The sequence below is a fragment of the Felis catus genome, chromosome B1 (assembly GCF_018350175.1).
Source record: "Felis catus isolate Fca126 chromosome B1, F.catus_Fca126_mat1.0, whole genome shotgun sequence".
Lineage (NCBI taxonomy): Eukaryota > Metazoa > Chordata > Mammalia > Carnivora > Felidae > Felis > Felis catus.
Window position 1 is genome coordinate 195,445,304 of NC_058371.1, and position 26,658 is coordinate 195,471,961.

The 26,658-nt window shown below is 50.2% G+C and overlaps 2 protein-coding genes across 4 annotated transcripts in view; both read left to right on the plus strand.

The window, feature by feature from the left end:
• The window catches only part of BOD1L1 (biorientation of chromosomes in cell division 1 like 1), a 54,324-nt gene extending 52,569 nt beyond the window's left edge, over positions 1–1,755 (plus strand). For all 3 annotated transcript variants that reach the window (XM_019829965.3, XM_023253306.2, XM_045056578.1), the window contains one exon: positions 525–1,755. In XM_019829965.3, the coding sequence (XP_019685524.3) occupies positions 525–642 (118 nt within the window). In that variant the 3' untranslated portion in view covers positions 643–1,755. The remainder of the gene's footprint in view (positions 1–524) is intronic.
• A 19,901-nt stretch (positions 1,756–21,656) lies between these two features.
• NKX3-2 (NK3 homeobox 2) lies at positions 21,657–25,948 on the plus strand. Its single transcript, XM_023253307.2, has 2 exons — positions 21,657–22,733; positions 24,257–25,948. Exons 1-2 carry the CDS (start codon positions 22,268–22,270, stop codon positions 24,790–24,792), a joined length of 1,002 nt encoding a protein of 333 aa, XP_023109075.1. The 5' UTR covers positions 21,657–22,267; the 3' UTR covers positions 24,793–25,948.
• Positions 25,949–26,658: the final 710 nt, after the last annotated feature.

Sequence of the window (26,658 nt, forward strand, 5' to 3'; positions counted from 1 at the left end):
CCAAAGTCGGACACTTAACTGACTGAGCCACCCATGTGCGCCTCCCCCACCCGCCCCGAACTCCCCCTCCGGTGCCTTTTCTACCATTGCCAGCCCTTCTCTGTAAACTGGCCCGTGAAACACGATCGGGCCCTCGCCCAGACATAGCGGACAGCCCTGCTGGGGTCCCGCTGGCTGTCTCAACTCGGGGCAGTGCGTGGAGGACTGGCTGTTGGTTACTTTGTAGACAGAAGAACTAGGACCCAGAGAAGAAGGTGCTTGGACCCAGGCGGGCACCCGGAGCATGAGGGAGCTGGAAGCAGATTACAGGCCTCCGAGCTGCCCTTGTGCCGTCTGTACGAGGCGGTCAGCGGATGACCACTCAGCGCTGCTCCCCCCTAGAGCCGCCTCTTCCTGCGGAAACGTGACCCGGGCTTTCTCCTCCTGGCTCTAAAGTCCAAACCTCCCCTTGGTTAAAGAACTCCCAAGTTACTGAGGCCGTTCCCTTCAGCTCTCATCACTGCCTCGACTTTTCTTTCCTGCAGGTCGAAGGCCCAGCTCTCCCCTCCTAGCAAGCGCAAGAGGGAGGCCAGCCCCCCCGGAGCCCGAACTAGAGGCCAGCAGAGGGTGGAAGAAGCCCCTTCGAAGAAGGCCAAGCGGTGATCCTGGCCGCCGCCGCCCCTGGCTTGTGGAGGACACCGCGGAGAGAGGAGGGACGAGCCTCGGGGCCACAAGCTTTTTTTTTTTTTTTTTAAACCAGGGAAAGGACATGCATGTGCTCTGAGTTTCTAGGTGCAAGCTTTTTCTTGTTCTGTTTTAAACAGCTTTATAAACTACTGTTCATAGAAGATATTATGTACATTTATTTCAGATAAAGGAAAATAAGTTTACTTTGTATCTGAACTCAAAACAAAGTAGTTGTATATTTTAACATGTGAAATTGGGATTTCCCGATGGGACACGTCACTAATGCGAACCCTTCCAGCCCATCAGACACCAGGCTGCCTACTGGTAATCTGTGTACAGTATATAAACATGTAAAAATAGGTTGTATTTTACTCTATGTATGATGCTAATCAATGAACACTTTATTTATTTTACAGAGAAAACTTATCTGTGAACTTTACTATATATCTGTTTATTTTATTTTATTATTTTTTTTTATAAAAAAAAGGGGGTGGGGTGGGTTTCAATGCTATGCAGTCATCAGTAGAGATGTTTTAGGACGCTGCCTGCCTTGTAACTATATGAATATGACCCGGCAGGAAATACAGAATCTTCTCGCATGTATCCCAGTAAAGTAGTTTAGCTCCAGAAAGGGTCTGCATTGCTTTTCTGTTCACAGCTGTGACTGTTTTTAAGAATGTACCTACGTCCCGTCACCTGCAGCAAAAACCTCTCTGTCGGTGTTCGTTCCTCCCCTCTGTGCTACCCCGAGGCTTCTACCCATTTTCTTTCCGTATTGTCCTTTCTCGGTGACGAGAAATGCATTGAGATTAGGTCACTCCTGTCTATCGAGCTTCAGGATTTTATGTTGTTTTATACACGGTGATTTCAAGATAGAAACTGGCTTTATCGCCGGGTTCTTTTTTAAACGTGTTTTAACTCCCATATGAACAAACTGTCCAACCTAAGTTTTTTCATAAGATTACATTTTTCTTAAGATCAAATTTGTCTCTAGCAATGGATGTGATGAGTTGCCAAATAATTGAGATTATTTTAAAATGTTTTGTTCATATTGTTTTATAATTAAAATTTACATTCAGTGTGTGTGAATTTTTTTTTTTTTGACTCTTGATGTAAGGTGGATATTTCTGTCATTTTACATGGTTTCTTACAAGATTTTATATATAAATTATAAGATGTTTCCAAAACTTGAGCGGTAAGATTTTTTTTTTTTTTCCGTATTTTAAATGTTCTTCCTGTGAAAAACACTTCTTCTCTTCAAATACTTAGTGTTGGAGATACTGTTCCATTTTCACTTTCACATATGAGTCCGTGGTGTCCCCTCGGTAGAACTGAATGTTGGATCTGGAAGGGACCTTGGACACAAGAACAAGAGAGTTACTCGTTTTCATTTAAGTGGATGAATTTAACCAAAGCTCAGAAATGGAAAGTGGCTTTTCTTAGTCAAGGGAAGAAGCCAGAGTTGGTTCCAAGGCCCCAAAGTCCTGGAGCCACAGTCTCTGCACTGTGGGGTTTAGATTGGATTACCAGAAACACCTCAAACTGCATTCTCAGTGCGAAACCTGCGTATGCGGTTGGGTCACAGCCGTTCTGGGCATGGCCTGACAGCGACAGAGTCATCGGACCAGGAGGAAGTGCTGCCTCTTTATAAAGTTGGAGCTAAATATCGGCACTGGGAAATGCAATTTTCTGGTGGGAACTCAGCTAGGCCATTGTGGCTTCCAGTTGTTCTAAAAGCCAGGTAGGGAGGGGACACCGTCCCATGGGGCACCGGAACTACAGGGGAGCAGTTCTCGGTCATCACGATGATTCAGTCCTGCTGGCGTTTAGTAGAAGGGAGGAGGTCAGAACGCTGAACGTTCTGCAGGGGACGAGACCGCCCTCGCCTCCACAGAAACGTCTGCGCCAAATGCCTGTAGCTTCCCCTGGAGACCCGCACAGACCATCTCCGTGTTTGCCATCCCCTGGTCTCCGCCCAGCTACCACTGTCCCCACCACTCTCTGCCCCTCCGCGAGCAACATGAACACCAGCACATCGCGGAGCTGAGACGGGGCTGGAATAAGCCAGCAAGACTTCCCGAAGGGGCAGAAAAATCCCCTGGTGGAAAGTGATGTGGCTAATTCCTCTTGAGCTAAAGCTGGTCGTGCATGACCACAGTCCTTCCCTGCCAACTTGAGGCCTCTGCACGTTATGCCCCCCACCCCCACCACCACCACCTAGGCTTTGTAAAGACTACAACCTACTAACGATGTCCTGCCCTAAGCACCCCAATTAGGAATGGCCATCTAGTGTTCCTCTTCCCGGCGAGATCTCAAAGTGGGTTGGTGGCAAAGTTGGGACTCAACTCTCCTAACCCCCAGGTCGGGGTTCTCCCTGCCAGGCCCCGTGGGAGGGGGCCACTGATGGAATCCAACAGCAGGCCCACCGACCTCAGGACCATCCTGTAGTGGAGCCCAGACATCGAGCGACTGGTCAACCTACTAACCGATTTGAGACTGGCGGTTGACGATTCGAACTCAGATGCCGAAAGGTTTGCTTGCTTTCTGTGATTTTCGTGTCTTCTATTCATCCTATGTGCAAGAGCACTTTACGTTTCCCCGAATTACTGCTTAGCCATTATGATGAAGTCAAGAATAAGGCGTTCTTCACCATCCATTGACACCTCCTTGAGGCGAAGGAAATCGAGGGCCTGTCTTCCCATCGAAGCCACCGTGCTGGGGAATATGTATCTGACAAGCTCCTGCACCAGGCCTGGCACCAGGGATTCGAGTCTGAACCCAGGTGTTGAAGGGTGACATCAGTGAAACAGCTGTGCTGCACAGAGATTGCTGTCCAGGCACAGGACCCGGCAGGGGGAAGAGGGAAGCCAGATGAAGGACTAACTCCTGACAGACCAGAGGAAGACGTTGTTATTTGCTTTCTTTTAAGTATAAGGCAAGTTTTAAGCAAGGTTAGAACCTAGAGAAGAGAGCATTCTAGAAGCTGACAAGCAGGGAGAACTGGAGGCCATGATGGGTGCCATCTTTACCACCAGGTCAACTTTCCAGAAAGTTCCTGGAGGAGATAACTGTTTCAACAGCTCTACATCACACAAAGCACTAGTTCCAAGAGAGGCTTCCTCACCCTGCGGCCCTTCTGGAAAGTTCACTGGATGTATCAGCAGTGCACATAAATTTCCAAGAAATTAGGTTAGTTTATTTAACCCGGAAGTTACTAAACCTAAAACCCCTGTTTCCGCACCCCAACGCACACACATACACCTGCACACCCAGAAACGTAATTCAACGTCCACGGAAACTGATGAGGTTCAAAACTGAAAACTCCACTCGGTTCTTAGCCCTGTGAAGGATATCGGCCCCCCTGTTCTATGGCAAGGAGAGGCGACACTCAGGTTGTATCACTGACTTCTAAGGACACACACACTACGTGTTGCTGGGACTGGAACCGAGATGCCGTGAGCCTCGTCAGCGTCCACAAGTGTGGCCGTGACAGTGTCTGCTGTGGCAGGAGCCAGGTGACCCGCGGACACACGTAGGCTGGAGCGTCCTCGCTCCCTCTTAGTTGTATGCTTGACCTTTTTAAACAAATGATATAAAACCTGAATTTTGTTAAATAGTAGCATTTTTGTTCTAAAAGTAATGTCTTGGTTGTGGAAAAAATTAAAAACGAAACCAAGCAGGGGCACCTGGGTGGCTCAGTTAAGTCTCCAACTCTTAATTTCAGCTAAGGTCATGATCTCATGGTTTGTGGCATCGATCCCCTCAAACAGAGCCTGCTTGGGATTCTCTCCCTCTTTCTCTGCCCCTCTCCACTTGCACTTTCTCTCTCTCTCTCTCTCCCACGCCTCTCAAAAAATAAACATTTTAAAAAACAGGAGGCAAAGATAGAAAAAAAAAAAAAACCACTCGTAAGCCCACAAGTCAGATATGTTATTACTTTGATTGATACACAGTTCCTCCAGACTTTTCTTTTTACGTACATATAAAACTCATATGCCATATTTCATGAAATCTAAGATGCTATTGACTATAAAATGCATCATCATTACTTTATATACTAAGAAAGAAAAAACTGAGAGTATGACACTCATCATAGTCTCACTAGAGGCATGAATCCATCATATCCACTTGTTGCTTTGAAATGAAAGAGATTGATGATTTCTTCCCACCGTTAGCTGTGTGCCTGGGAATGCACCACATAATCTTTTGAAAAATAGCTCAGGAACAAGATGGAACAGCCTCACCTGCTCTGGGATATCTTCCTTTCTTGTCTCACACGGAACTTGGTGGTTACTTTGCAAGAAAAGATGAAATCACAGGTATTTTTCCTCCAACACAGTATCTGCCTCCCTGATACGTCAGGTATTTCTTGCTGCCAGGTTCCTGGGACTTTCTGAATACACACTACCTCTGTTTTATTGCCAAATCATGATGCAATCTTTGAAAAGACACTTTAAATGACGTTTAAAATCAAAGCACACAGAATCCATGATGCACATCATTCACAGCAGTATCAATAGTTAGAAACGAGAACACGTGACGATGACTGTAGCCTAACTGCCACTTGATCAGTGGCAATTTTAAGGTACTTTCTGGGGTGCCAGCGTGACTCATCAGGTTAAGCAGCTGACTCTTGATTTCGGCTCAGGTCACGATCTCACAGTTTGGGAGATGGAGCCTCGAGTCGGGCTCCGCGCTGACCGTGTGGAGCCTGCTTGGGATTCTCTTTCTTTCTCTCGCTCTGTCTCTCTCTCTCAAAATAAATAAATACACTTGAAAAAAAAAGATACTTTCTAATTCCAGAGGTGTTAAAACATGGGAGGCAAAAGCGTGCCTTTGAATTAATGAAATAGGTAGATAGATTTTTTACGAAAATGAGATTTTACATATCTACATTTTTATACTCTTAAAATATTACGTATTTATGGAATATTTCTTACAATCAAAAGGATAGAGAGCTTTTATATATACATATATAAAATATATGTACATACATATGATATATACAAGTATATAATAAGAATATCAGGGGCGCCTGGGTGGTGCAGTCGGTTAAGCGTCCGACTTCAGCCAGGTCACGATCTCGCGCTCCGTGAGTTCGAGCCCCGCGTCAGGCTCTGGGCTGATGGCTCAGAGCCTGGAGCCTGTTTCTGATTCTGTGTCTCCCTCTCTCTCTGCCCCTCCCCCGTTCATGCTCTGTCTCTCTCTGTCCCAAAAATAAATAAACGTTGAAAAAAAAATTTTTTTTAAAGAATATCATATGTCTTAGATAATATACGTAGTAAGTATGGATATATGTATATACATATGCTATAAGATTATATATATAATGTATATGTGTGTATATACATATATGATGTATGTACATATGCTATAAAGAATTTTTTTTAATTTTTTTAATGTTTATTTTTGAGAGAGAGAGAAAGCACAAGTGGGAAGGAGGAGAGAGAGGGGGACAGAGGATCCAAAGTGGGCTCCATGCTGACAGCAATGAGCCCAATGTGGGTCTCGAACTCACAAACTGCGAGACCATGACCTGAGCCGAAGTCAGACACTCAACCGACTAAGCCACCCAGGTGCCCCATGATTGGGTTTGTTTATGTATTTATGTATGTATGTATGTATTTTCGAACGAGAGAGTGTGCACGCAAGTGAAGGAGGGGCAGAGAGAGGGAGAGAGAGAATCTTAAGCAGACTCCATTGACAGAATTGTTCTTTAAAATCTCATTTACTCACCCTTCAGCTTGAGACACAGAATCATAAATACCAACACCTCCTGGAAGTTCCCAGCATGCCCACAAGGTTACCATGACCATTATAAATACAAGTTTATCATTTTACTACATGCGCATACGACCCTAAACAACATTGCAAGTTGGAACATTTTTACCCTTTACATAAAGAGAATTTTTTTTTAATTTTTTAATGTTTATTTTTGAGAGGGAGAGAGAGAGACAGTGTGTCAGCGGGGGAAGGGCAGAGAGAGAGGGAGACACGAATCCGAAGCAGGCTCCAGGCTCTGAGCTGTCAGCACAGAGCCCGACACGGGGCTCGAACCCACAGACCTCGAGATCATGACCTGAACTGAGGTCGGCCGCTCAACCGACTGAGCCACCCAGGCGCCCCTCACACCATGTTTTAAAAGTCATCTCCAGTAATAGGTGTGGCTCCAGTTGGCTCATTTTCACCACTGTGTAGGATTCCATTGAAAGACTTTATCACAATGTACTAAAGCCATTTAGTTGCCTGTTACTGGTCTTTGTGTCATTCCTGGGTTAAACAATGCTTCCATGAGCATTCTATGAATATTTTGTGGGCAGACCTTCCCAAAGTTACTCATATCGTTGTACGCATAGAAAATTACATTTACCGCAGGGGCAGAATTCTGAAGAAGGACGAGGCTGGTTGCTGCCTGGGGAGACCATCAGCCTGCGAACCAGAGGACCAGCTCAGACCGACAACTTTGACGGCCAGAAGATGAGCGTACCCCCATTTTCCACTTCAAGACATGCCCAGCTTTCGGCCCCAGGGGCACAGCCGCTAACCTCTAAGGTAAGCATGTTTTCAGCTTTGCGAGGTAAGGTCCAAGTGTTTCCCAAACGGGTTTACCACCTGTCCTCCTGTTGTACGCTTCCCTCTCTTGACCTTTTAGTTGAGGACTTCATGATTTTTGCCTATTTGGTGGAGGTAAAATATCTCACCAGGGTTTTTATTTGCACTGGTTTCCAGAAGGTGGAAGGAGTATCTTTCCATGGGTTTATTTTCCGTCTCATTTCCTCTTCTGAGAAATGCCTGTTCATGCCTTTTGTCCATCTTCCCATTCAGTTCTTTGTGTTTTGCTTATTGATTTGTGAGAGTTCTTTATATATTTTTATATAAAGATACAAACATAGGATGCCTGGGTGGCTCAGTCAGTTAAGCATCCGACTTCAGCTCAGGTCATGATCTCACGGTTCATGAGTTCGAGCCCCACGTCGGACTCTGTGCTGACTGCTCAGAGCCTGGCGCCTGCTTCGGATTCTGTGTCTCCCTCTTGCTCTCTCTGTCTCTGTCTCTCTCTCTCTCTGCCCTTCCTCTGCTCGTGTTCTGTCTCTCTCTCTCAAAAACAAGTGAACGTTAAAAAAATTTTTTAAGATGTAAATATATAGTTCTAGTACTGGGGGCAATAATCTTTGTGTATATGTGCCACAAATATCACACTCTCAAACACACACACACACACACACACGTGCACATATCGTGTAGATTATCTTTTCATTTCTTTACGCTACTTTCGGTGAACGGTTTTTAATTTTAATGTCACTGAATATAAGTTTCATTTTGTAGCTAGTTATTGTCTTGAGATTCGAGATCAAATAGCTATTCTTCTACAAGTTTTATGTTTTGCGTCTCACATTGGGGGTGCGGAGAGGAAAGCAAGGGCTGTGTTCGTGTGAGATCCAGGCAAGCCAAGTACCCAAAAAATACCCAAGTACCCAAGAAATCTGGCCAAGTTCTCCCAGTCTAAAGCCGGAAGGTATCTTGCTGAAAACAGCTCTCTACCAATCAGTCTTTTGAGTTCCACTTCTCCAGTGTGGACTGGCAGCCCTCACGTCCTGGGGTCCTCTAACCACTGCCCTGGGGATGCCCTTCACCGCTCTCGTCCCTCGGATCCCCTAAGACCTGTATCACACACCTTCATCATATTTTGACAAAGCTCCGGTAACATTCTGAGAAAGTTCTTCTGTAAGAACACAAAGGACCAACTGTCAGGTCAGACTCATCATAAATGGGAGCTCTCGCCCAGCGTCAAGGGTTGTAACAACGTCAAGCACACGCATAGCTGCTGGGCACAACTCAAGCATGGAGGTCTGGGCCAGGACACGCACGTACCCACGTTGGCAGATAAGGTCTCTAAAAACCACCTGCAGCTCCATCGCTTACACAGAAGGAAGACGTTTCAGTCATGGCACATCCCTCCCCAGATGGCGACACAGCCTGTGTGACATTTTCCAGGGAGCTATGCCCATAAATCACAAATTCCAAGGGTCGTTTGTTTGCTGTGTTGTTGCTATAAGCGATCCTGGAGGGCCCAGCTACATCCCGCTAAAAGCATTCTGTGAGTATCAAGTCTCTAGCAAAAGCCATCCCTTGTTTGCCTGGAAATTTCTAGCTCCAGGTCACCTAATCCCTTTCTCAGGGCATCTCTCAGTATCGGATTAAAGGCCTGATGGTAATCATATTCTTCATATTACATTATAGCAAATCATTTTATTTTTTGATTTTATTTATAAATTTAAGTTAGTTAACATACCGTGAAATATTGGTCTCAGGAGTAGAATTCAGTGGTTCATCACTGACATATAACACCCTGTGCTCATCCCAAGTGCCCAAGTGCCCTTCGAATGCCCATCCCCCATCCAGCTCATTCCCCACCCACCCCCACCCCCATCAACACTCAGTTTGTTCTCTGTATTGAAGAGGCTCTTATGGTTTGCCTCCCTCTCTGTTTTTACCTTATCATTTCCTTCCCTTCCCCTGTGTTCATCTGTTTTGTTTCTTAAATTCCACATGAGTGAAATCATACTATATTTACCTCTTTCTGACTTATTTCGCTTAGCATAATACACTCTAGTTCCATCGACATTGTTGCAAATGGCAAGATTCCATTCTTTTTGATCGCCAAGTAATATTCCATTGTGTATATAGACCACATCTTCTTTTTTTTTTTTTCTTTTTTAGAGAGAGAATCCCAAGTAGGCTGTACGCTATCAGCATGAGACGAACTCATGAACTGTGAGATCATGACCTGAATCGAAATCAAGAGTTAGACACTTAGCCAACTGAGCCACCGGGGGTGGGGGGGAGGGAGAGGGGTCCCGATACCACATCAGTCGATGGACATTTGGGCTCTTTCCATAATTTGGCAACTGTCGATAGTGCTGCTATAAACATTGGGGTGCATGTGCCTCTTTGAGTCAGCATTTTGGTATCCTTTGGATAAATACCCAGTAGTGCAATTGCTGGGTCCCGGGGAGTTCTATTTTTAATTTTTTGAGGAACCTCCATACTGTTTTCCAGAGTGGCTGCACCAGTTTGCATTCCCACCAGCAGTACAGCAAATCATTTTAGACCTGTTTCATCACGGTCCAGTCGGATATGAGAACCCACATCAGTAATTGTAAAAAATCATTTAATATAGGGAACTGGCTTTGACTAACAAGCTGAAGGGGGACACACAGACGTAATACAGAGTAACTTCAGAAAGCAACCGTCACCCCAGCGTGGCTGGGGGGAACGCAAAGACAAGACTGAGTGTGGCAGGAGACGGAGGGGAAGCCCTGCAGAGCTCAGGGACTCAGACTCAGCAGCAAGGCTGTCCGGGTGGTGCTGGCATGCCCGACACAGGACAGGGGGGGCTCGTTCCAGGAGACTGAAGAAAAATCGGACACTGAAGCCAACGGTGACCCATCAGCTGCCACCGCTGCGGCGAAGAAACGTTGCAAGGGTGACACTAACAAAAGAGGGAGCCAACAGGAAGCAGCAAATCCCTTCCCCGGCTTCGGCCTCAGTCTCTTTTTTTTTTTTTTTTAAATTTTTTTTTCAACATTTATTTATTTTTGGGACAGAGAGAGACAGAGCATGAATGGGGGAGGGGCAGAGAGAGAGGGAGACACAGAATCGGAAACAGGCTCCAGGCTCTGAGCCATCAGTCCAGAGCCCGACGCGGGGCTCGAAATCACGGACCGCGAGATCGTGACCTGGCTGAAGTCAGATGCTTAACCGACTGCGCCACCCAGGCACCCCCGGCCTCAGTCTCTTTTTAGTGCCTCCAGCTGACAGACGGTGGAGAGCCAGCCGCCCAGGGAGAAACCAGGGCTGCAGACGGCCGGTCCCGATGCCACGAAGCAGCATCGAGAGGCGTGGCTCCGGGATGAAGAAACAGTAGCTTAGTAATTGGCACACGCCACACTCCTGACGACTCACCCCCCACACCCTGCTCTGCACCCAGGAACAACGGGCGGCTTGTACATTTCCCTCGTTCTCCAGCAAGCTCAGCGATGCACTTGACGTCTGCTTGCACTTGACATCTGCAATCCCAGTATGTAATTCATCTAGCATCTGGGCGTTTCGTTGCAGTAGGGCCTTGCTAAATTCCTTCTGTGCCATGGTTCCTAAAGCGGAAACTCCAAATACATTTTTCAAAGCCTCTGCAGAAGCCTGTGTCCTCATTGACTCAGTTTATGTCTCCTGACGGATCAGCCTCTCCGCTCGCTTGTAATAAATGTGTTTCCTATGACCACTCGCAGAATCCATGCAATGCTTTTTTTTTTTTTTGTCATCTTTTCAAAATGAGTTTATCATCAAAACTCAGAGTTGTTTTTATTTGCGGAACCCAATTTGTCAGTCTTCTGCAAGCCTTACTTGAAATAGTCAACAGTTTTTCAACCGAAAAGAAGTATTCAACAAGACCTTGCCTTTTCCTATTTTTGGCTCACGCGTCCCTGTTTGCCCTCAAACACCGTTGTTCATTTCACCCCCGTCATTGTGGGGGCCCTCTGGTCCTTTAAAAAATTCTTTCCCCAGTTAACACGATTGGCGTTTAAAAGGATACACTTAGTTGTTTCGGGTTCTTGAAATTAAAAAAAAGCAAATCTAACCTTTAAGTGAAATCCATGTCTCAATAAATGTGTCCCCCCTCAATCCCCGGAACCCTACTTCCTTCCGGCCTGAATCTGGACTGACTGCAGAGTCGTAGCTTAGACAAAAGATACCACTGCTTTGCCTTTGTGTACTTCACTAAGAATCCTTTCTGACCTACAAGAAGCACGTGTCTCCAGCCCAGGTCACCTGCGCTTGTGCAGGGATTTCTCCAAAGCCTCCTCGAGCTTATTCCTTTGACAGTTCCCAGGACAGCTCAGGCCCATCTGTTCATCTGACATTCCATGAAGTCCACGTGCTACCACGACATCCTGTTTTCGCCCTTCCTGTTCCTCGCCACACTTACTCAGACAGAATGACAGTTCGCTGTAATTCTTTGACATAAATCTCCCCAGTGAGCTTTCTCCCCCACCCTACACCCCTTTCTCTGAAAGCACAGCCTTCTGGCCCTTTCCCTTTCAAAGCCCGGTCCAAAATATCTCATAATGGAAATAAACATCTCCAAGTTGGGCCTCAGAAGATGATTTAACAACAACAAAAGAAACTGAAATATGTTATTTGTGTTAAAAAGCTAGGGGAAGAGCTGTGTAACTGAGGATGATGGAGAACTAACCCGTTTACAGAGCAGGCATCCCAATGCAGTGGCCATGCTCTGGATGACCTTGAATAAACCACTTGGCTCCTCTGAGTCTCAGGTTCCTCATCTGTAACTAGAAATTCTGATTCCTGTCCCACCAGTATCATTGTGCTGTATGAGGATCAAATGAGACCATACACTCAATAAATATTTGCCAAGGGCCTATGATGTGCCAGACCCCCCCCCCCCCCCCCGCCTCCAGGCACTGGGGATGCGACAGGGAGTCAATTAAAACACTGTGTCTAAGTCACTGAAGGTAAGGGAACTATCGGGACTTCATCAAGATAAAAAGCTTCTGCACAGTAAAGGAAACAATCAACAAAACTAAAAGGCAGCCTATGGGATGGGAGAAGATATTCCCAAATGACACATCCGATAAAGGGTTAGTATCCAAAATCTATAAAGAACTTATCTAACTCAACACCCAAAACACAAACAACCCAGTAAAGAAATGGTCAGAAAACATGAATATACATATATATATATATATATATATATACACACACACACACACACACACACACACGTATATATGAATATTACTCAGCCATCAAAGAGAATGAAATTTTGCCATTTGCAATGACATGGATAGAGCTAGAATGTATTATGCTAAGCAAAATAAGCCAGAGAAAGGTAAATTCCACATGATTTCACTCATATGTGGAATTTAAGAAACAAACAGATGAACATACGGAAAGTGGGGGGAAAGAAGAGGGAAACAAATCACAAGACTCTTAACTATAGAGAACAAACCCAGATTTGATGGAGGGACATGGGTGGAGGATGGTCTAGATGGGTGATGGGCATTCAGGAGGGCACTTGTTGGGATGAGCACTGGGTGTTGTATGGAAGTGATGAATCACTGAATTCTCCTCCTAAACGCAATATTGCATTGTATGATAACTAACTAAAATTTAAATTAAAAAAAAAAGGAAAGGAAAGAAAAACAAACAAACAAACAAACAAACAAACAAACATTGTGTTTATGAGATTCATCCCCGTGGCTGCCTGTGGCTGTAGACTGGTGGTTTTCATTGCTGCATAGAATCCTATTCTGGGATTACATCATACGTGATTTATCCATGATATTCTGAATGGGCATTTGCGTGGTTTCCAGGTTTTTGGAAACTAGAACACGAGGCTCTGGACATTCTGGTACATGTCTTTGGAGAACGTACCTGCACATTTCTGTTGGGTCAACTCCCTTTCAGTCTTTTTCATTAGGTCAGAGAGAGAGGCTCAGGTTGACGCCTGTACGTTGTATTGTCTCTCCAGCACACGACGAGCTGCTCCTGTAAGAGAGCCAACCTCAGGCCCCCAGTCTTCGGCATCCCATTCTACCCAGCTAGTCTACTAATGCTGTTTTATTGGCATTCCATGTTTTTTCAGATTATACTTGGCAAGCGGTTCCCAGTGCCCCATTTATTTACATACTTATATCCAAATAGATGCTCTTTCTACAAAGGTTCTTTTGAAAATAAATCTTTTTCAAGTTTACTTTTTTAAATTTTTTAAATGTTTATTTATTTTTGAGAGAGACACAGAGCATGAGTGGGGGAGGGGCAGAGAGAGAGGGAGACACAGAACCCGAAGCAGGCTCCAGGCTGTGAGCTGTCAGCACAGAGCCCGGTATGGGGCTCGAACTCACAAACCGTGAGATCATGACCTGAGCTGAAGTCGGACGCTTGCTGACTGAGCCACCCAGGCGCCCTGTTTCAAGTTTAAAAAGTAGTCATTTAGGGGCACCTGGGTGGCTCAGTCGGTTAATCATCTGACTCTTGACTTGGGTTCACGTCATGATCTCACGGTTTGTGAGTTTGAGTCCCCTGATAGGCTCTGCACCTGTAGCATGGAGCCTGCTTGGGATTCTTTCTCCCTCTCTTTGCCCCTCCCCAGCTCTCTCTCTTAAAATAAATACATAAACCAAAAAAAAAGAGTTTTTAAAAGTAGTCATTTAAATAAATCTATTAAGCAACTAATGATGACAGGTGGCTACAGATGGTAAAAAAAAAAAATGTGAAAAGGGTATCAAATACTGTAACGTAGGAAACGCTATTCTAAAAAAGCCACACTTTCTAATGAAATATCTTTGTTAATCATCGCTGGGCGGCAGTTTGCCCAGATGAGTTGCTCTAATTAAAAACAAAGTGCTTAGGTCAGGTGTCCCAGCAAATCATCCCAAAGCACTGGGTTTCCTCGTTTCCCGGAGGGAAAGGTCACAACAGGTACGGGTGGGAGGGGAGCAGAAGGACTCTGAACTGAAGCAATACGTGAGCTGAGCTTGGCAGGTGGAGGACAGTATCTTTGAGAAAAAAAAAAAGTACATTTTCCTGCTTCCGTGTTCTTTGCCAGCTTTGTGGGTCAGTGGGATCTCCACCATGAGGAATAGGGCAGATGGCGGGTAGGTGGAAGAAACAGGAGCCAAGGTTGGAGGGTTTCGTGGGAACATCACGGCAGACATAAGAAATAAGAAATATTGGGGGAAATAAGGCCGGAGAGCACCCTCAGTGATCAACGCCTCCACCGGACGCCGTCACCCTTGACCTCGGTGTCACTGACAACTTGAGTACCTGTGAAGTCTTGACTAATTTCCCCAATCTGTGACTACGGCTCTTTCCAACTCATATTCCTGATACGCATGCTCCAGCACGCATCTTACTCTTCCAGAACTCCTAAGCCGTCGATCTTAAATCTATCCATCACCTTCCTCGTGTCGTCATTTTGCCCTGATCCAGCTTCCACTCCTTGGCTCCGAGCCTGAAATCCCCAGCTGTCTTGTTCTCTGTTCATGGCCCCGCAACACCCCGACCTCGGGAAGCCCAACTGTTTACCAGTCTACCTGTTTGTTCTTTTTTCTTTTCATTCTTTGGCTTTTGGGTTTGTTTTGTTTTGTTTTGTTTTACCCAGAGCCGGGGAATGCAGCTGGACAGAAGGACACACCTGTGCTAACTGGTCACACTTTCGGTGTAGGCATGTGAGTCCCAAAGACTCCCTCAATCCTGCCCAGCTGTTCTACCTTACCCTGGAATCTTCCTTCCCCGTTGTCCAAAATGACTATTTCTCACCTCCTCTCCCCTGCTCACACTCAGTCTCTCTCTCTCTCAAAAATAAATAAACATTAAAAAAAATAACGAAAAAAACAAAACAAAACCAACCACTTCAATGATGGGCAAAGGACGAGAACGGACCCATCTCCAAAGAAGATACTCAGATGGCTAATAAGCATATGAAAACAAGCTCAATGTCCCTAATCACTGGGGAAATGAGAATCAAAACCACAGTGAAATGCCACTTCTTGCCCCTTAGCATGGCTACTAGCAAAAACAACACAACAAGAAACAAAAGTGTTGCCAACAATGTGGAGAAACTGGAACCGTGGCCACTGTGGATGGGAATGTGAAATGGTGTGGCCATTATGGAAAACAGCATTGGGATTCCTCAAAAATTTAAACACAAGTTACCATATGATCCAGTTACCATATGATCTTTTGGGTGTATACCCAAAAGAACTGAAACCAGGGTCTTGAAGAGATGTTTGTAAGCCCATGTTTATATCAGCAGTATTCACAATGGTGCCAATGTATGGAAGCAACCCAAGTGTCCACTGAGGGATGAATGAATTGTTTAATATGGGGTATATATGCATACAATGGGGTATTATTCAGTCTTAACAAAGAAAAGAAATTCTGACATATGCTACAACATGGATGAAACATGAGGCCATTATGCTAGTGAAATATGCTAGTGAAATAAGCCAGTCGCCAAAGGACAAATAGTGAAGGATTCCGTTTACAGGAAGAAATTAACGTAGTCAAATGCGTAGAGACAGAAAGTAGAATGGAGGCTACCGAGGAACGGGAGCTTGTTTCACGGGTTCGGTTCAAGGAGCTTCAGTTCTGCAAGAAGAATGCATTCTGCAGATGGGTGGGGGTCATGGTCCCACAGCAACGTAAACGTACAGAAATGCCACTGAGCTGCAAACGTCAAAATGGTTAAGGTGGTAAATTGTATGTTATAATCATTTTACCATGACTTTTTCAAAGAAATCAGTAAAAGGAACATACTCCTGTGGTACTTGGCTGGTTCAGTCAGTGGAGCAGGTGGCTCTAGATCTTGGGATCGTAAGTTCGAGCCCCACATGGGACGTAGAGGTTACTTAAAAATAAAACCCATTAAAAAACATACTACCAGAACAGTTGCCAAATCTGGCTTTTCCCTCCATCTCTTCTATCTCTAGCACCACCTAAGGGACTCACTAGCTTCTAGCTGGTCTCCCCAATTCTCCACTCGCCACCGCCTGAATCTTTTGGTTGCAGAACAGCCAGATGCAACTCATATTCAGTTAGCTCTGGGCCTCCGATCTTCCTGTGGCTTCCAATCATGCTTAGAATAAAGGTCACCCCCTTGACTGTGGCTTATAAAGTTCTGTGCTGTCTGGTCTCTGACCACTCTGCCCCTCCCCCCTCACTCTGGCCACAGGAGTGTCCTGTCCGGGGCCTTGAGCTCACCGACTCTCCCCACCATGTGCCCTGGGCACTAGTTTTTCCCTCTAAAAATCTCTTCCTCCATATCTCTTTCGGCTTCGAATCTCACGCCCAATGACTGAGCTGAAGTTGGATGCCCAACCAACTGAGCCACCCAGGTGGCCCCGAAGATTTTGTATTTTTTAATTTTTTAAACATTTATTTATTTTTTGAGAGACACAGATAGAGCATGAGCGGGAAGGGGCAGAGAGAGAGGGAGACACAGAATCCGAAGCAGGATCCAGGCTCCAGCTGTCAGCACAGAGCCCGACGCGGGGCTCGAACCCACAAACCGTGAGATCGTGGACCTGAGCCGAAGTTGGATGCTTAACCGACTGAGCCACCCCAGCGCCCCAGAAGACTTTGTGTTTTACAAGCATCTCAGACTCGACCAAGCAGCAGCACATAACATCTTCCTCTTTATCTACTCGACTTAACCTCCCCACTCCTCAGATTATCACCATCATCACCCACCGCCCGACAACCCAAATGAGAAAAAAAAAAAAAACCTGATGGACAAGATGGGTTCGTTTTAATGCCTGAACTTTCCGATGTTTAGGGCGAAATATCCCCAATTAGTGTCCTGAAGAAATTGGTTTCCGAAGAAACAGAAAAACCTTCCTACCGCACCATTTAAACACACTGAGAGCGTGTGCTCTATATGACCAACCATCAGGAGCCTGGAGCCAGCACTCTGGAGAGGCAGCCCGCGGAGCCAGCACAGAGGATGGAGGGGCTGTTAGGCCAGGAGGTGTCTGGGCTCTCCCCACTGCAACCACTTCGATTCTGAAACTGGTCTGTGTACGTCCCTCCAGGCTCCAATCTTCCCCTGGCCTGGAGTGGGAAAGTCTCCAGTGGGGGTTCCCGAACGCGTCTGCGTGAGTTTTTAAAATGGAACACCGCCGCTACTACATCACGGACAACGTGAGGCTCTGGAAACAGAAAACTAGGAGCAAAGACATCCCGTTTTGTGAAGCCAATATTTTCTTGCTGCCTAAGCTGTTTATCCCGGCTCTCTACACGGCTCTCTACACGGGTACGCCACACATCCCTCAGGGGCGCCCGCTAGGTGGCGCCCGTCCTCCACTGTACCCGGGCGGGTTCGGGAGTCCGCCCAGGGCTTTTTCAACAGGAGAGGTGATCTCCAGTCCTGACTTTTTACAGGTAGGAAAACGAAGTTCCAAAGTGTCTTTCGTGAGGTCGTAGCACTGCATCCCAGAGCCGCGAGCAAACACAGGTCCCCCTATTTCTGAACCCAACCAACTTCCATCACCTGGCTGTCTCCCTCTACGCACGGTTTAGTTTGTTGATTATAATGATAATGCAGTGTTTCTTTCTTTGTATACAACAAGGTTTAGGTTCAGATGCGCAGGCCTTAGCGTCCTTTATTTCCAAATGCCCAGAAGAGAAAAAATCGTTAGACTTGCCTGCCTGGATTCTTTCGTTGATTTCCTTAAGTTCTGAGCTCCTTTTCTGATGAATGAGTAGCACAGAAATGCGTAGGGAGGGCCATGGAAAACGTTTAATGAGAATAAATGTGAAGGTTTGAGAAGACAACGGTTAGAGCAGAAAACCCAACCAGATTGGCTTTTGACAAAGTCAGAACTGAATCCTGATTTCGCCACTTTTAAACCCCGTCTCAGTTTACTAACCTATAAAATGGGGATAATAATGTTTTCTACTAACCACACCCCCAGTGTTGTGTAGGTTAAATAACACAATAGGCCATGACTGCTGGTACACGTTGGTAAACAACACTTGTTTAAACGTAAAACTCCCTTGGTCCACAGTAAAGCTTCTGTCTTCAGACTGATACACCCGGACCACGTTTATGAAAAGCCCTGACGCGGGAGGCCAGGAGCTGAGGTCTGCTGGCAGGAAAGCGGCATAGAGCTTGGGGCTTGGGGTGCTGCGGGTGCTTCAAGTGCCCTCAGAAGCCTGGGGGAGGTGGAGGTGGACAAGTGCGGGTGGAGACAGGCGGTCAGTCCCCGGCGCAACCTCTACCTAGACCTGGCTCCGCGGGCCTGCGCGCTTCCCCCCTCCCGCCTGCTCGCCAGTTCGCGCCGTTCCACAGCGGCCTCGTAGGGCACCAGATACAAGCCCTCGTTTTAAAGGATTGGAAACCTTGGCCTAGAGAAAGCAGGTGACTTCAGTCAAGGTCATCGGCGTCTGAGGGCCGAGTCCCGCGTGGCCTCCCACTCCCTCGGGCCACTCCGGGCACAGAAGGCGGTCTCTTCCCCCGGAAACCGAGGCCGGCCAAGGGCGCAGGTGGAGGGCTGCAGGGGCGCGCCCCCGGTGGCCCCGCGGGAAAATGCCGGCGGACTCAGGTCCGGGGGAACGCCGGGACGTGCGCGTCAGCTTTCGGTGCGCGCGGGAGAGCCGGGTCCCCCCTCCCCGGCCCCCACGTCTCCCGCACCCCCCTCCCACCCTGCGCCCGCGGCCCGCGCAGGCTTCGCCGCCCAGCAGCGCTGCGGGGCAGTGCAGCGCCCGGGGCGGGAGGGCGCAGCTGGGCAGGGGGCGCGCAAGAACCGAACTGCGGAGGAGGGAGCGGAGAGCGGGGTGGGAGGGGGGAAGAAGGAGGGGAGGACTAGGAGAGAGCCGGGCGAGGGGCCGGGGAGGAAGGCTCGGGCGCGGAGCTCCCCGGCCGCCTCCTCGAAGGCTGGCCGGCTGCCGGAGCTCCCGGCTCCGCCGATCCGCGGGGCCGGCCCAGGCCAGAGCGCGGCGCCGACGGAAGGTCAGGCGCGGTCAGGCAGCCGCGGGGTTCCAGGAGCTCGCGGCCGCGCCCGGGGCCCACCGCCCTCCGAGCTCCGGAAGCGGGGCCCTGCGCCCGCGCGGACGCGCCCCTTCCCCGCCGACCCGCGGCCCTTAAGCGCGCTGACCTGCGGAGCCTTGGCCACACGCCCCCACTCACCGGCCTGGACTCTGCACGTATCCCGGGCAGCCTCTGCCTACTGCTAGGTCTGCTCGCCGTCCCCAAAGCCTTTTCACCCGCCTGCCAACGCCTTACCAGGAGCAGCTTCTAGTTGTAGCTCGAGACCGGTGTACTTTTACCCACCTCCCGGCCCAGCCTGCAGCCACTCACCAGACCTTCAGGTCCTCAGCCGCCGCAGTTGCCCGGGGATGACACGAGTCTCTGTCGCTTTCGCCTGCTGAAGTCTCGGAATGCGGCCACTTTCCTGCGCTCCGGGCACGCACGAAAAACGGACAACTCAAAATCACCGAACTGCCTCTTTAACGCCTTGTCAGCCTCTGCCGTAGACTGGCAAAGGGCAGATCCTGCTGTGATTTGGGTTTCCTTAAAAAATAAATAAATAAATACGTGTGAGGGGCAAGGAAATAGTAGTTACTATTTTCAAGTGAGTCTTGGTGCAGCCCCCACACTTACCCTGATACTAGGTCATTCGACCTCCAAAACATCTCGGCTGCCTGTGGGTGCGGAACTCTATTGTTTGTCCACGCCAAGTCCTGACCCCACAAACGCATAGCTGTTCTGGGACGCACAGTTCACACCTGCCCATCTCTCACCTTCTGGGCGACCTGTGTCAGTCTCCTCCTGGATGCGCTCCCCAGAGAATAACAGGATGGTGGGGGAGGGAGGTCATTTACAGAGTAAATAAAGGTCAGCGGGAGGGAGGAAAGGACACGCTTTCTTTTGAAACCTCACCAGCATCCTGTTCTGTTCCCCTCCCGGCCTGAAGAGCGTCGGTTCCTTACACTGGCCAGATGCTAACACCAAATTCAAGCACCTTTCCCTTAAAAGTGATGTAATCCTAAAGAGCTGTAAAGGGCAATGATCTCTTCAAGTGCGAATTTTTCACCCAAGAACACTAACGGATCTGCACCGCCGTGTGTGGGATGCAACAAAGCATCATGTAGCTAAAGTGCTGGAAAAATGTAGACACGGCAAAGCCCTCCCAAACGTACACCCTGAGCCCGAAAATTATGAATAGTACATGTATTTCACACTGCGGTGCACAAGAAGAAACAGCAAGAACAGGGGGAAATGTTATTTATTTTAGTGACACCAACACCACCAATCCCAGCATTTACTAAACCAAAATCACGGTTCTCTAAACATACTCAGTGGTTCAAATTGTGTCTCTGGCGTTGTTACACCTTCGGTAAATTTATGGAAGACAGTAACATGTCACTTGAGCAAATTTTTTTTATTTAAAAATAAATAACGTAAATAAGTAACAAATGTTTTCATGCCACGATATTTGTGTTTCTTAGCTTGGTTCCTTCTGTTATGTAAAACAATCCAGGACTTACTGTTTTAAGAGAATTTCATGTCGTCAAGTCAAGATCATTGCCACAGTAATATCTACACAGTCCTCTAAGCAAACACATATCTTTTCTAATCTCATTCAACTCACAAGTAAAAGAATATGTAAAGAACAAATGGAAAGATTTTTTTTTTCCTCCTCCATCCTGGTGCAAAATGTAACAAGCTCCAATTAAGTTCAGTATTAACCGTCCAGGGAAATGACCGCGCGATTTCCAGACACTCTCCCAAAGATGCCTTCTCATTTCTCGCCTGACTTTAGTCCTCTAACTGAACCACCTTTTTTTTTTTTTTATTGCTCTACAGTAATCGAATCAAATAAAGTAAGGTGAAGAAGGAAAAACAATATTTCTAATGATTTTAATTAACTGATTATTTCAGCGGAAAGAATTAGCAATGAGGAAGCCACGAAACGGTAACATAGAGGTTTTTTTTAAAAAAAGCAGCAGCATTCTGTCCTTCTCTTCTCTTTGGACCTTCCTAGAGAACGGAAAACTGCGCGCGCGATTTACCGAACTGCGTTATTTTGGATTTCCCCCCTCCCCACACTCCCACCGCCAGATCTCGACTATTAAATATCGTATGCCATAAGAGCGCTGGACTAGGCGGATCCTTCCGCAGCGGTAAGACACGTGGTTTCTCGGACAGAGTGTGTGGGTGGGTGAGCCTCCCAGTCGCCGGAGGATGCTTCGAGGACCGGGGCTTGGGAGGAAAGGGGTTAAGTCAGACCCTGACTTTCTCGGCGCAACGTGCCCAGTTTTGTCTGTTAAAGTCAACGTCGCCCAGCTGGAGCCAGCCAATGGGCGGCCGGGAGGGCCCGGGACGGCCCAGTGAAGGGGCGTGGCGCGAGGCTGTCACTCAGCGGTGAGGAATGACACCCGGGCGGGAGGGGGGGATACGGTGGAACGCCGGGGAAGGAAAGAGAGAAGAAACAGATAAAACCAGAGCAGGGGGTAAAAAGGTGCCCCGCGCCTCTCGGAATCCAGAGGCCGCCGTCGTCGCCGCCGCCGCTGGGGGTGGGCTCCGGAAGAGCCCGACCAACGGGGAGGGAAAGGACGGGCCAGGAGCGAAATCCTGCAGCCCGGGAAGAGACCGAGGCGCAAAGAAAAAAGTGACTCGGGCCGTGCGCCCCGGAGGCGCCCAGAAGGGGACTGCGGCCGCGGCGGGGGCCCCGCCGATCCGCCCTCCGCATCCTCGGAGGGGACAGACCCCGGCCCGCCCCTAAGGGCGCGAGGCGATGAGATAATCCAGCTGAGCTGCGAACGGAGAGCGTCTGGCGCTGGATTGAGGGGGAGGGGGGTCTCCGCGCGGGGTGGGCCTCGGAAGTGGGGGTGAGGGTCGGCGCTGATCCCGGGCCAGAGGGGGGCGGGGGCTGCTGGGCCGCGCAGGAGTGGGCTGCAGGGGCCTCGCGCGCCCGGCTCACTCGCGCTGCGGCGGCCCGCGCGCTCCGTCCAGCTCGGAGCTGCCCCGCGCCCCAGCCGCCCGGCCGGCCGGCCGCTCCGGCCCGCGGCGCAGATGGCTGTGCGCGGCGCCAACACCTTGACGCCCTTCTCCATCCAGGCAATCCTCAACAAGAAAGAGGAGCGCGGCGGGCTGCCCGCGCCAGAGGGGCGCCCGGTGCCCGGGGGCACCGCGGTGCCAGTGGCTGAGGCTCCCGCTGTCTGCTGCTGGCGACTCTTCGGGGAGACAGACGCGGGCGCTCTGGGGGGCGCGGAGGACTCTCTGCTGGCGTCGCCGGCGGGGACCAGAACGGCTGCAGGGCGGACCGCGGAGAGCCTGGTTGCTTGGGACTCGGACTCGGCGCTGAGCGAGGAGAACGAGGGCGGGCGGCGCTGTGCGGACGCGCCGGGGGCCAGCGGGGCCGGCCGCGCAGGGGGGACGCTGGGCCTCGGCCAGCCGGTCTGCGAGCTGCCCGCCGCCAAGGACCTGGAGGAGGAAGCCGCAGGCCGGAGCGACAGCGAGATGTCGGCCAGCGTCTCAGGTCTGCCTGGGCTTCGCGGGGAAGGGGGCCGGGCCAGGCGGAGTGGGGGTGGGGGGGTCGGGCGAGGAGGGCAAACACGCCGAGTGGGGTGGGCCTGCTGTGTGCACCCTGCGCTCTGGGGCCCCGTGGCTGGTCGGGGACCGAAGCTATTGGCGCTGGCGCGGACTGCTCTGATCCTCCGGGAACTGAGCCCGAGAGAGAACCGAGAAACTCCGCAGGGTTCTGCGTCCTGCGGTGAGGCCTGAGAGGTCCAGGGACAAATGTGCCCTAGCCTGGGCTAGGAAAAAAACGCCGCGCCCTGGCTTTAAGTGCGTCGGCAGTGCTTCGGCCGTGTCTGGGTCCAGATCCCCCGAATCAGCGGCAGGGAAGAGCCGGGGCCCAGAGACCTTGGGTAGCCAATGCCCTGGCCGCTGGCCCATAAAGCAGAAACGCCCAGGCCCCGGCCCTCAGCTCAAGGATAGGTGGTGAGGGCGACCCCTAAGTGGTACCGAGGTCGTCCATCAGCCCAGCCTGGGCTTTGGGGGGTGGGGGGGCTTATTTACCTCTCCCAGACCCCAGGGTCAGGAGAGCTGGGAAGGGCGGAGGAGCGAAGACCTTGGCCACAAACCCTGCAGCTAGCTGAAGACAGAAGGGCTTGGTGTGGGTCACCCCAAAGGTAGCAGGGAGAGGGACAGCCTCAGCTAGGGCTGGCAGGTCATTTGGTCGGAAAGACCCCCGTTCCTATCCCTGTCGGCCTGACGCCGCTGTAGGCCTCACGCTGGCTCCAAGTAAATAGTGTTTGCCAGAGGCCGGAGCTCTGGACCTCTCTGTTAGGGGGCTGTGTGGAGATCCAGGAGGAAGCTGAGGAGCTGGCGTCGTTTTGGGGTTCAGGGACTCCAAGCGGGGGCACCTCCCTCTCTTCACCCTCGGTCCCTAGCCCTCCCCTCATTTGCTTGCAATAAGAGAGAGAGAGAGAGAAGCCCACCAAGGCTTTGGAGCAGCCTGTTGCCACGGCCGCCGCAGAATTCCGGGTGCTTGGGGGTAGGTGGGTGGGTGGGTTAGGTCCCGAATACTTCTGTCCCGGGGATTCGGGCCCCCGCCATCCCCTTGTGTGCAGTGCACGCCTGTGTGCTGCGACTGTGTGTGTAAGCGTGAGTGTGGGGAGGCCGGGGAACCCAGGGAGGGGAGTAGTCTAGAACCCTAGGGCTCAGCGCCGAGAACGGAGGAGGTGCTCAGGCCCCAGTGCCCCACGATCCCGAGGGGAGCCTGGGGCCCAGAGAAGGCAGGGAACTGGATGTTGGCCACGCAGCGTGGATGAGGCGGCTGAGTGCGTTTCCCTCGCAGGACAGGCCTAAATGCGAGAAACTATGGGACAGGGCTCCGAGACTGATTGCCGGGGACCCGCGGCTTACACACCCTCCCCAAGCGTTCTTCGGGGATCAAAGTGTACTTCCGTACCCTACCCCACCCCCACGGTCGAGGCCCGACCTCGCTTCTCTGCGGCGCTGACGGTCTGTTGTTTCTGTTCCCCCTGGGATCCGCAGGCGACCGCAGCCCGAGGGCCGAGGACGACGCTGTGGGCCCCGGAAGCGCACGCGTCCCGGCGCTGTGCGGCAGAGGCGGCGGCGGCGGTGGCGGCGGACCGGCGGGCGGCGCGGAGGAGGAGGAGGAGCCCGCGGCGCCCAAGCCGCGTAAGAAACGCTCGCGGGCCGCCTTCTCCCACGCGCAGGTCTTCGAGCTGGAGCGCCGCTTCAACCACCAGCGCTACCTGTCCGGGCCGGAGCGCGCCGACCTGGCCGCGTCGCTGAAGCTCACCGAGACGCAAGTGAAGATCTGGTTCCAGAACCGTCGCTACAAGACCAAGCGCCGGCAGATGGCCGCCGACCTGCTGGCGTCAGCGCCCGCCGCCAAGAAGGTGGCGGTGAAAGTGCTCGTACGCGACGACCAGAGACAGTACTTGCCCGGCGAGGTGCTGCGGCCACCCTCGCTGCTGCCGCTGCAGCCCTCCTACTATTACCCTTACTACTGCCTCCCCGGCTGGGCACTCTCCACGTGTGCAGCCGCCGCGGGCACCCAGTGAGCCGGCCTGGGGCGAGGCAGCAAATGATCCCTGCGCCCCAGTTCGGACGGCCGCGGACTGCTGTGCAGGTTGTGCTCTGCACAAGGGCGCCCCGCGGAGGGGGCAAGTGGAGGATGAAATCCAGCCTGGGCTCAGACTTCCAGGAGTGCGCCCTGGCAGTGGGACTGAGTCTGTCCAGAGAGGGCGCCTTTTTCTAATTCGAACAGAGGCACCCTATGGCCTAGGGGCCTTGCTCCCCTGTCGCCTGCCTGGAAGCTCTGGGACGTTATTTATTATCACAACAAAGTTGGATGTGGATTGTACCTGCCGGGAGACCACGTTTCCCTGGAGCGGAAAGAACTCCTGGAGATCACTTAGCCTGAATCCCCAGAATTTCAGGCTAGCCGGGAGCTTCGTGCGCTAGGCCACAATAGTTCATGGTATCCATGCTACCAATCTATGTGTATCTACATATCTATTTTTTTTTGGAAATTGCATTTGTATCAAAGAGGTGCGGAACCCTGGCAGCCCCAAGGAGCCCCAAGCCATGGGGTTGATTTGAACCCTGAAAGGTTTGGTTTTCCTGCCCTCTGCCCCACCCCTCCCCATGTCACAGCTCGGGTGGGGATGCCCTATTGGGTGCTGAATGTAAAGACGGGAGCCTCTGAGCACAGGGCAGGGCATAGACCCCCCGCCGGAATCTTTCCCCTGCGAAGCCCAGGGCCGCCACCAACTGGGGAGCTTCCTGGGAACCCCAAACCAGGAGACAGCAAACCCAGCAGCCCTTCACAGAAACTTTCCTGTATTTCTTTTTATTTTTTTAAAGGAGGTTAAAACTTGTAGCACTTTTCAGTTGTTTGTATTCAAATAACGGTTATTTTTGTATTCAATGTGAATATCCCTGACCAGCCTTTCCATGGCATCCCTCGCTGTTCAGCCACCCAGCCCTCTGTCCCTACCGACCATCCTCCGAGATCCTTGTGTTCTGACCCAGGATTCTGTCATCCCTGTCCCTGCCCCAAGACAGATGATCCTGTCAACCTCATCGCTTTTTGCCTCCTTAAGGGCACTGTGCACTCATCTAGAATATTAACTTTAAAAAGATTTGTGAAGTTTGGAAGCTCTATTCGCTTTATCTTTTTTTTCCTTTAATTTATAAACTTTTAGTTTAACATGCCCTCTTGGACGCCGTGTTTTCTCTGAGCCTCTCTCCGTCTGGCTTTGGGGAATCCAGTACCGTGAAAATGTCTGGGGCTCATTTTCCCAACCACTTTTCGGTCCTGGACCAAGGATGCCTCTCCCCTCGAGGAAGCGGCCGTGTTTCCAGCCCCTCAGAAAGTGCTTAAACCCATGTAGTTCAGGGAATGGCGATTTAGGAGATTTTGCAGAAGTCACAGATGAATCCCACTAAATCGGGAGCAAATGCCTAGGATTCCCTTTTATTATTTTTTTTTCCGTGGGACTGGTTTCTGAGTCTGGAAATCGTTCATAACTGAACCTGCACCCAGCTTCAATCCCCTCCTAACCTGCTGACTTCTGCACCTGCCCATGTCCTCTCTGCTTTCAACTTTCCGAGCGTTTCTGTAAGTGACCCTGTCTTCATTTCGTTTGGAGAATAGGCTAGCAAGAAGCTGAAATTCTAAAGCGACTAGGGGCAAACAAGGCTATAATGAGGGGACCCCTGGGAGGGTCAACTGAGCTTTGACCCAGGCAGGGTGCAAATGGCCCTCTACCTTGTTCCAGAGCGATTCCACTCTCTCTGTGACACGGTGTCATCTGATCCACACAGAAGCCTGAGGCGGAAGCAGAGAATGAGTGGGGAGAGGGTTATTTATTATTTACCTTTTACAGATGAACACAACCCTCCCCCCCCCCCAGGCCCCGTTC

Bases quoted from the DNA above. Each gene is read 5' to 3' on its own strand.
- NKX3-2 (XM_023253307.2), top strand. From the start codon at position 22,268: ATGGCTGTGCGCGGCGCCAACACCTTGACGCCCTTCTCCATCCAGGCA. The intron at 22,734-24,256 runs GTCTGCCTGGGC...TGGGATCCGCAG, and splicing joins GATGTCGGCCAGCGTCTCAG to GCGACCGCAGCCCGAGGGCC.